General features: G+C 35.2%; 1 protein-coding gene across 2 annotated transcripts in view; it reads right to left on the reverse strand.

Moving 5' to 3' along the window:
• LOC106867255 (EH domain-containing protein 3) overlaps positions 1 to 11,227 on the reverse strand; it is a 94,962-nt gene that overhangs the window by 67,869 nt on the left and 15,866 nt on the right. The window contains exon 2 of one of the 2 annotated variants that reach the window (XM_014912067.2): positions 1,259 to 1,312. The exons of the other annotated variant lie outside the window; for it this stretch is intronic. Coding sequence (XP_014767553.1) covers positions 1,259 to 1,312 — 54 coding nt within the window. The remainder of the gene's footprint in view (positions 1 to 1,258; positions 1,313 to 11,227) is intronic. 2 annotated transcript variants of the gene reach the window in all.

Raw genomic sequence — 11,227 nt, forward strand, 5'->3', positions numbered from 1 at the left:
GTGTGTGTGTGTGTGTGTGTGTGAGTGATTCACTTATCTTTTGCAAACCTCTGTTTAAAGTATTTGAATTTCAAGTGCATCTGCCATCCTTGGTGCGTCGCTCTATGGCATAGCTGGGCTGTGTTAAGGAGTAATTAATGATTTCCTTTAACAATTTCTTCAAAGACACCCTCTGCCAGCTGAATTATATCTAAAGACATCTGTCAGCTGAAGAGGTCTTACACTATATATAGAATACAATATATTCCCCTAGTATTTCAAAGATTTAATTCCTTACCAGTCTGTACTACTCTAAATATTAATTTATTTTTTCAGAATCCCTAACTCTATAAAAGCATGTAAAGGTAAATGGATCCTTCATTGGTTTTAATGATGAATATTCCAGACAACTTCCCTATAGACTTACAGAAAATAGCTAGCATTCCACAGACTCTTGTACCCTTAGCTTAATCCCCTCATAGAATCTCGTAGATGTCAGGTGTGACAGAATCAGACCTTTAAACTACAGGTAAAGCCAATCAAACAGATTTCCAAAGTGTCTGGCTACCCAATTTTACTCACAAAATTTAGGTCAACCCATTGCTGTGGTAGAAAACACTTGCCTTATGTGCCATGCAATGGCAGTAGGATCAAACTTGGAACTTCATGATTTTGAAGCAAACTTTTTAACCATTCAGTCATGCCTGAGCATGAAGAGAGTGAGAGAGAGAGAGAGAGAGAAAGAGAGAGAGTGTGAGGGTGAGAGTGAGAGAGAGTGAGAGAGAGAGAGTGAGTGAGAGAGAGAGTGAGAGAGAGAGAGAGAGTGAGAGTGAGAGAGAGAGAGTGAGAGAGAGAGGGAAGAAGAATAAGAAGAATGGAATGAAATACAAATAAGGATGGGTGTCCCTTCAGAAGCTTCAATATCTTAACTTTGGAGATATAGCTGCAAGCAAGCATAGAATCTAGACTTGAGCATGAAAGTGTGTCCAACTGAAAAGTAACATGAAGGATCAAATCACAATTAGTAACATACATTATTTTATTTTATATTTGTTATTTCACTTGTTAAATGTGTTCAACTGCTTTGGACAATTGAGAAGGAAAATAATTAAACGGTGATGTTAAAATCATAAGGCAATCCAAAAAAAATGAATAAAAAGCATAAATCAGTAATTATTCAAGAAAGAGCAATAGGAGTTGGAAGCCATACAAAACAATTGCAGCCTTGTAAATTAGGGAGATGAGATGGTGAAACAATCATCCTTTAGAATAACTGTACCTCCTCCATTTAAGTACCGGTTCTCACTGGTACCCAAAGAATGAAAAAAGATATCTACAAGAAAAACACGAAAAACAATGTATTAATATCAGCATTGTCAGTTTTCATAAATACATTGGATACTGGATTCACTGAATAATTTTTCTCTCTCACATCATGATATATTCATCAAGTTTTATAAATGGGCCAGCATTTAGGGAGAAACATCTGCATGTCTTAAAAGACTTAAGTTTTACAATGTAAGTATTAGAACTGCAATACAATATGGCAGTTAGTGGAAATTTAATGTGTGCATCAGCTAAAAGAGAACAAGTGCGGTTTGCTTAATTAGCAAAGATAGAGACAGGAAGCTACAGAGGGAGAAAGAGAGAGAAACTTTATCTCCTGTATCAGTGCATGGAGAAAAAAATTGAAGTAAAATATAATGTCTTCTTTGCAGACAAATCTTATAGATAGGGATACACAAACGTACAAAGATATTTAAATAAACACTTTGCACAAATTTAGCTATTTTTTGGGTGGAATCTTATAAGAGAGAGGGGTGGAGTGGAAATTGATGTTTGAAGGAAGTTTTACATTTCCAAAATAACATGCACTGTTATTTCACTTTTACTGTTTAACAACAGTCAGCAAAAAGTTCTGGCTGGATCCCCAAGCAACACCAATGGATATTATCTAAGCTTCTTTCTTGTGGTCTACCTTCAGATCTCTTGTCAGTTGGTTTTGTCTATAAAATCTGTCTTGCTATTCTTTCCTCAGAGGTTCTACCATATTTACTGGCAGTTGCATCTGGTAGGACTCTTTGGAGGAGGTGTCTGAGGATTCTACTCTGACAGCCCCCACAGAAATGGCACAATATAAAGAGGAGTGGATAGAACTGTTAACCATCAATCACAGCACATTTATGCTGTATTTCATACTGCATTTATGCATGTGGTAGAACTTAATGCATGTCACCTAATCTTTAAAAAAAAAAAGATTTCTCATTTTCAAATTGAGAAATAAACACCAATGATTCATAAAATAAGTAATATTGTAAAGTCACCATTATAGTCTTAGTGCTAGAGATAATGTTACTATGTTAGTCACAACATTACATACTGCAATGTTATAGTGTTAGTTACTAAAATGTCACTATATTACACATCACAACTACTAAGGATGTATTTAGTATTCATTAACAAACACTACATTATAAGCATTATAAGTCAAAAAAAAAAGTTTTGTTCTGCATATCCATCAGCAGATTTTACAAGCAACAAAAATAGAGAGATGATAGTGAGAGAGAGAGAGAGAGAGAGAGAGATGATAGTGAGAGAGATGAGGGAGCAAGGGAGATGAGAGACGAGGGAGATGAGAGACAAGGGAGATGAGAGACAAGGGAGATGAGAGACAAGGGAGATGAGAGACAAGGGAGATGAGAGACAAGGGAGATGAAAGACGAGGGAGATGAGAGACAAGGGAGATGAGAGACGAGGGAGTGAGAGAGATGAGAGCAAGTGAGAGATGAGGGAGAGAGAGAGATGAGGGAGAGAGAGTGAAAGATGAAGGAGAGAGAGAGAGAGTGAAAGATGAAGGAGAGAGAGAGTGAAAGATGAGGGAGAGAGAGAGTGAAAGATGAGGGAGAGAGAGAGTAAGAGATGAAGGAGAGAGAGAGTCAAAGATGAGGGAGAAAGAGAGTGAGAGCTGAGGGGGAGAGAGAGTGAGCGATGAGGGAGAGGGAAAGAGTGAGTGAGAGATGAGGGAGAGAGAGAGATGAGAGGACTGCATTGAAATATATAATGTAAACAGATGATACCTGTTAGGTTAGTATTGAATACGTGATGCTTGGTTGAAGATAAGTTGAAAATAGAATTAGATTCTAGAAAGTTAAGACATACACTGGCATATAAATGATTGGGATATGTAGAACTATGTTTCAAGAGACACATTACGGCACACATATACACACAAGAATATGATAATGATGTGATACAAGGATAATATCAGAGGAGAGATTTTGAAAAAAAAAAAAATATATATAACTATGAATTTCTCATAAAAACAAGATTTAATCAATGCAATGTTTCAAGCAGGAGGAAATAACTAGTAAATGGTATGTGCTATGACATAATAACGTTTAGCTTAATGTGAACTCTTAAACTGAACTATCACCAACATTGCTGTTTACAAGAGCTAAGAGCACGATGACTAGTTGTCAATAAACACTCCATAACATATCCTATAATGCTTAGAGTGTACAGTATTGATCTGTTGATAAATCGAGCAAATGCATTAGTTGGTCAGCAACAGTTGTTAAGGTTTCAACCAAGCTATACCAGTGCAATGAACATATCAATATTTACTTTTATCACAAATTTCAAATTCATAACATTTTAAGCTAAAAGAAAAACCAGCTTTTTTTTTTTCCTTGTGCTATGAAATCTTGGAATTGGTATCTTTCATACTCTCAGTTATAAAAAAAATTGCTTTGTGCTTAAGAAAGAAATCAATAGTCATTAGCTTGGTAGGATTTGAATTCATTGTTACAAGTTCAAATCCTACTCAAATCTGCTTTGATTTTTCCATCACATACCTTTAGGCACAGGTGTGGTTGTGTGGGTCAGAAGCTTGATTCCCAGCCACATAATTTTGGGTTCAGTCCTAATGCATTAGTACCTTGGGCAAGTGTCTATTATTGCCATGGGTTAACCAAATCCTTGTGCTTGGATTTGGTAAACAGAAACTGAAAGATGACCATCATGTGTGTATTTGTTTCTCTTAGTCTTGCCATCACATAATAACTGTGAATAAGTCATTGTTATACAAGCAGTGTCATTCATTTCCATTATTCTATGAAAACTTGTCTGGGCCATGGGTAGATATTACTCTGCTTGGAAACAATTGAAGGTTGGCAACAGGAAGGGCATCCAGCCATAAAAAAATAAAAGACCTATCTCAATAAACTTTGTCCAACCCATGCAAGCATGGAAAAATGGACAATGATACAGATACCTTTCTACCTTACCACGCCACGACTAGATTTATTTGCAGGTCAGACAATCACAATAGCTTAATTTTAACTGTCAAAGTTTGGTTATGAAATCTTATATGAAGGTTTTAGAATAGCCGAAGACAAAACACCAGATTTATCTCCACCCAACCAAAATCAGTTTTCTATCTTGATATACAAATGTACTTTGACAAGATTCTTAATATTATTTTTCTAAATATTTGCATCTATTTAACAGATCATTGACTAATTTTTTTTACAGTCAAATACATGTATGTATGAAAGAATCAATAAAGACATAAATATTCATTGTTTAAATCAGAAACACAGTCTTCAGTGAATTAAGAACAGGATTATCTTCATTATGTCAGTCAGTAACAGTGGTCAGGCTAACACTGCCTAATTAGATCATACCTTAGTTTCTCTTTATTTGTGGAAAATATCCAAGCAAAACACTGAAATGACTTTAAAGTCCTCTAATTGGTATCCTTTGCAATAACTAACAAGAGTGTCAGTCACTTCCGTAAAACAAAACAGAACAATAACAGGAAGGAATAAGGAAAACAATAAGGAAAAGAAAACTAGAGCAAAACAGCCCAAACAATAACATTTTCTTTTCTTTTTTAATACTTTTCTCAGAAGTATGAACAAAGCTGTACACAAGTTATGATAATAAAATTCTATCATTAGCGAAGGCGGAGGTATTGTCCGCCTTAGCAAAGGCGGAGGTATTGTTTTCAGTCGTATTTGTTTGTCCGTGGACAAGATATCTCAAGACCCGCTGGATGGATTCAGATGATTAGATTAGAACTGATTAGATTTGGGAATCGATCTGGTACCGGACAAGGATTCTGAATTATTTTTCTTGTTTTTTTTTTACTTAATTTTTGAGAGCGACTAGGTAGTATTCGCATTTGTGAAAGCAGTCGAGTTTATTTCAGATATTTTCATTTTAAAAATCATCTCTGGCTAATCGTTGAGAGGATGTTGGTGTTGCCTTGGCAGAGGTTTGTGCTGAGTGCTCTTATTATTATTATGGTACAGGAATAGCTGTGTGGTTTAGAAGTTCACTATGCAATCATACAGTGTCAGATTCAGTCCAACTGTATGACACCTTAAAAAAGTGTTTCCTACTGTAGGTTTGGACTAATCGATGCTTTATGAGTGGAATAGGTAGATGGAAATTATGGAATCCTATAAGATTCCATAGTTTCCATCATGTGTATATACATGAAGTTGTCACTTCCACTGCTTCCTATGAGATTGTCTGAATTATGAATGATGTCGAATTTATCTTTCTGGCAAACATTAACAGCCTGTAACTATGTGGTTTTGCAGTTGAATTCCCAGAAAAAAAAATCCCTTACTTGAAAACTGCCTCAAATATCTATTCAACCAATGCAAGCTTAGAAAAACTGGCATAAAACGAAGAAATACATTGATTCCTAACTAGGTATAAGATCGCCCACTTTAAGGAAGGAAACACCTGATTATATTGACTCCAGTATCTATTTATATATATTTCATAACATATATTTTGAGAACAATAGTGTTGTTGGCCATAAGTTTCCAACTGAACAATAACTAGTTCACAGCATTTTCAATGGTAAGGATGAAAAGGGAGTGCTTGTGTGATTCAGGTGAAATAACTACTGCAAGGTATTATTTGGTATTATTTTCATAATGTATTGGTTTATTGGCAATATTCATAAGATGCTAACTACGTTCACTGATTTATAACAATGAAAAATGCATACTAACATGCAAATATATACACAATGGGCTTTCACACAGTTCCCCACACTAACAAGGTAGGCATTGGTCAATCTGAACCCAATACTATGTTGCTGCAAAGCAAACTTCTAAACCACATAGCCATGGCTGGTACCTATTTTATTGAACACTGAACGGACGATGATCGAAGTCAGCCCTAATAAGACTGGAATCCAAAGTGTGAAGATAGAAGTACACTAGAAGAGCAAAACATTGCATGGTTTCTTAAACAGGTATGAGTCTTAGACAAAATATCTTAATGCAATAATTGCATTTTAACTTTTCAAATGTTCAACATACATGTATATCATCATCATCATCAAACATTCTCAAATTAGAATGAATAAGGAATTGTTAATTACTGTAGATAAAGAACAAGATTAGGGACATGAAGAATATGGTTAAACTTTGAAGTCAATAAAACAAGCCAATAAAAATTAAGAAGCAAATAAGAAAACAAGTGAAAATTGACAAAATAATCGAAGAGAATTATATCTCAGATAGCATGAATGGCAAAGTCTGCCAAAAGAATGCTGGGAAAATATGATGAAATATAAAGTATTTTACCAGATCTAAAGCATTGAGGATATTTTCCTACCTATTTGTAATGAAGTGTTATAATTCAATGAAGTACATTTGTTGTTTGACTGGAAAATTAGCCTGAATGCTTGCAACAGAGGAAACTCCACTAAAGGCACCAATGGTACCAGGTGCTGGTGTTAAACAGGTTAAGTCTACAACTCAAGTAGGCCATGGTAAGATTTGAACCCAGAAAGCAAAGAGTGATAACAAATACCACAAGGCATCTGACCAGACATTCTTATAGTTCCACCAATCTACCACCTTGGATTGATACTTTTAGCTATTGATTCTGAGGATGAAAGGCAAAGCTAACCCCAATGGGATTTGAGCACAGAGCACTGGAACAAATACCAGGAAGCATTCTATCCAGAACTCTAATGACTGCCTATTCATTGCAGGAAAATTATATACAGGGAGTGAACAACTGTTCAGAGATTAACTATTCTCAGACTCCAAAGAAGAAACTTGGTCAGTCTTGGAGTAACACCATTTAGCTGTGACGGAGATGTATGGTCACCATGAAAGGTCATTAGATATTATTGGGCCAAAGGTTTTGCACCAGGTAGGATCTGGTCAAGCAGACTTAGCAAAGATGTTCTATATATGACTATTACATCTTATTTTCAGTATATCTAGCACTACACATCCTATTTATCCTTTTTTTTTTGTTCTTAAAGATGGCAAGGAGTCAATTGAAGGCAACCTGGATGCTGTTTCTAATACGTTAAGCAACCACATTAGCTCAAAACAAGTTAAGTGAAGATGTGGAGGTACCCTTATTGATTTGTGTAGTTACAGGTAGTTTATAGAACAAGAAAGTTACACCGATTAGCTAAAATTTAGAGTTACATATTTAGGTACAGATATCAAATAACTGGAATTGTGAACTTTAGAAATCAAACTATTTCTTAAATGGATGATTTTAGAAAAATTGATTATTTAATATAGTTTGTTACTTGTTAAGTAACTGACAGTGTTATAGCTGATGGAGTACAGCTGATGACCCGAGGTTATTAGTAATCAAATCCAATAAAATGGTTTGTAATGATAATTTCAGTCTACAAATAATGTTGACTTTATATGTTAATTGGGACCTTGCTTCTAGTGGTTTACAAGTTATGTAGCAGATGATGACTCCCAACCATTGGTAGAGCCACTCCTATTATTTTCAATCGCCATAATTATTTCAACAACCAGTTTTACAAACCAAATTTATGTTACTAAATGTAAATCCTTGCAAGGTTGTAATTATCTGGCTATTAGGCAGTTATTCTAGTTATCAGCAACATCATTATCAATTACAGCAAGTTTTACAAATGTTTTCTAAATGTGACAAGTTACACAAAAATGCAAATAAAAATGTTTTGTTGTAACCCCTATAAGACTAATCCAAATTTTGTATTCATTTGTATTCCTTGTATTAAATGCCTGTACTTGTGTAATTAAATTTCATCCATATATCAGACAAAACTTGTATTAAGCATCAAAAGGTCTTTCAAAGTTACTTGTATCTTTTCTGTCTCACAAGGTTTCAAACAAAGTGAGAAACTAGAATTATGTCAACAGTTGACAGCTATGAACTTCAGACTTAAGTGTGAAAGTTTATAATTACATGTAGAACTTCTAAAATAAGTGGGTGATAGAATGGATCCTAAAATCATAGAATACAAGCAATGTAAAAATGCATAACAATACAGGAGACCAAGACATTCTAGAGAAAATGTTTTCATAAGGTATTTACTAGAGGGAGTTAATGCTGTTGAATGAATTGAAAAAATTCAATGAAGGAATGATGGTTAAGAGTGCTAGCTAGCTAGTCATTGTTTTCAGATCTTACTACTCCTATATGATGCTGCTAAGCAAAGCACCTAATATAGATTTTAAATTTTGGCACAAGGGCAGCAATTTAGGGAGAGGGAGTAAGTTGACTGCATTGACCCCACCCCTACCCCCACTAATACTCAACTGGTACTAATTTTATCAACCCTGAAAGGATGAAAGACAAAGTTGACCTCGGTGGAATTTGAACTTACAACATAAGGATGGACAAAATGGCGCTAAGTATTTTGTCCAGCATGTTAACATTTCTACCAGCTCACAACTTTCAAAACACCTGATATTGAAAAGGAAATATGATAGTAAGTATTAACAAATAAATGCAATGAAGAACGTTGTGTGGAAATGGAAAATATTAAAGTCTGGAGGACAGGCTCTAGGTCAAGATAGAGACGAGAGAAAACTGAAGCAGGATGGAGGGGGGGGGGGTCAAATCCATGTGTCAAAATAGTAAATGAATGAAAAAAGAGAATAGATAAGGATGTGGTTACCAAATAGAAGACAGTGAAGATATACTAAATATGAATAAAAAGAATAGTAAGAAGCAGAAGAGTAGGTATATATACTAACTAGTATGAATATGCAAATGTGCAGACGTAATATGTGTATGTGGGCATGTGAGTGGTAGAGCCAAGAAGTATCAATGAGTGCATCTGTACATAACTTTGAGGTCCACTTTTACAAGCTTGCATGGATCAAATGGAGTTTATTGAGGCAGATTTTCTGTGACAGGATAGCCCTCTTGTCACCAACCCACATTTCCCCTTGGCCAGACATTTTGCAGAATATTGGAAATGTTCGACACTTCTTGTATCTCAGTAACATTCATTTACAACTATCTGTTATGTCAAGATAAGGAGACACAAACAACACACACAAGGCAGACAAACTTTCAGTTTTACATCAATCAAATCCACTCATAAGGCTTTGGTTGGTTAGGGGCTAGAGTAGAAGATACTTACCCAAGGTGCCACACAAAACCAACTAAGGGAGGAGGTTTCAGAACTGATGGGGAAGAATTAAAAGATATATAAACAGTTGATGATACCAAAGAGAAAGAATTTGCCCATTTGAAAAAATAAACTTAATCCTGAAGTAGTCTCATAGAATGGTGGACCATGGTGCTGGAGTAAACCCAATACAACATGATCATTGTAAAAATAGCACATTGAGTTGGAATGTCACGACACAGGTTCACAAGAGCCAGAATTGTTGTGACACAGAACAAACAGGTTATCTGAAATAACACAGAGCCATGCTGGATTCCTCAGTTTGAATTTTATTGAATATTCCAGTCAGCCTTGCTGCACATTAAACAAGCTCTACTTCTACTTGACAGCTGAGTGATTATAAGTAGGAAAGCTATTTTCTCCAACAAATACTTCCGTATATGTATACATGAAAAAAATGAATGTAAAAAAGAAGCAAAAAAAAACAAAAACAGGTGCAGGCATGGCTATGTAGTAGGAAGTTCTCTATCCAACATGATTCTGGGTTTAGTTCCACTAAATGGCACCATGGGCAGCTGTTTTCTACTATAGCACCAGACCAACCCAAACCCTGTGAGTGGAAACAGAAACAGAAAAAAACCTATCATATGTGTGTGTATGTGTGTGAGCATGTTTGTCTCCACGACACTGGTTGTCAAGTGGTGGTGAGTTTAAGCCCCCTTAGTTTAGCAGTTTGGTAAAAGGGTTCAATAGAATAAATACCAGACATAAAAGTACAGGGGTTGATTTGTTCAGCTAAGCACTTCAAGCCAGTGCCCCAGCATGGTCAAAGTCCAATGATTGAAACAAGTAAAAGAAAAAAAAAAAAAAAAAAAAAAAAAAAAAAAAAAAGAAAACAAACATCAATGATGAGATTGCTGCCTATGTAAAGCAAATAAAAAATATAACTAAGTTACTATTTCCTACACAGACTAATAATTTTGAGATGTAATGATAAAAGGCAGTAATTTCTCCATGCTATGATAATACTCGTGGAAAACAACAAAGTATTCAATAAAACACTAATATATATATATAACAAAATTATAAGATTCAGAGATAAATAGCATTAACACTCTGAGAAATAGATTTCTGGAACAACATATATTTTTTCCAGGAAAGATATCAAGAGGTGAGATAAAAACTGAAAAAAATTTGCTACAAAATTTGTCAGCTATTTCAAAGATATTTCAACAATTTACCTGGGATTAGTACATGACAGGAAAAGGATTAAGTTTCAATAGAGTACAGTGACATCTGTAAGAGAAACAAGACTGAGGGATCTTTTTAGATAGTTACATAGTCTGCTAGAAATAGCAGGCAAATTTTCTTTGACTCACACTCTGCTGTTTTAAAAAGCAAAATGGTATATTGGACAGTATCGTCCAAGATATACGAAAAAAAAATTGATGATAATGGATAGAATATATTCAATCACATATCTATTCAATCAAGTATGTCCAGGAGCTAAACAACAATAACAACTAGACTAAAAGAAAGACAATAAGGGAGTCTCAATGTGGCTGTTTGAGCTGCTAGAAATAGTTAAATGTCATTCATATCACACCCTACTGTTATATATATATATATATATATATATATATATCATCATCATCATCGTTTAACGTCCGCTTTCCATGCTAGCATGGGTTGGACGATTTGACTGAGGACTGGTGCAACCGGATGGCTACACCAGGCTCCAATCTAATTTGGCAGAGTTTCTACAGCTGGATGCCCTTCCTGACGCCAACCATTCAGAGAGTGTAGTGGGTGCTTTTACGTGTCACCCACACGAAA

This window comes from Octopus bimaculoides, chromosome 8 (genome assembly GCF_001194135.2).
Source record: "Octopus bimaculoides isolate UCB-OBI-ISO-001 chromosome 8, ASM119413v2, whole genome shotgun sequence".
In the NCBI taxonomy this organism is placed as follows: Eukaryota; Metazoa; Mollusca; class Cephalopoda; order Octopoda; family Octopodidae; genus Octopus; species Octopus bimaculoides.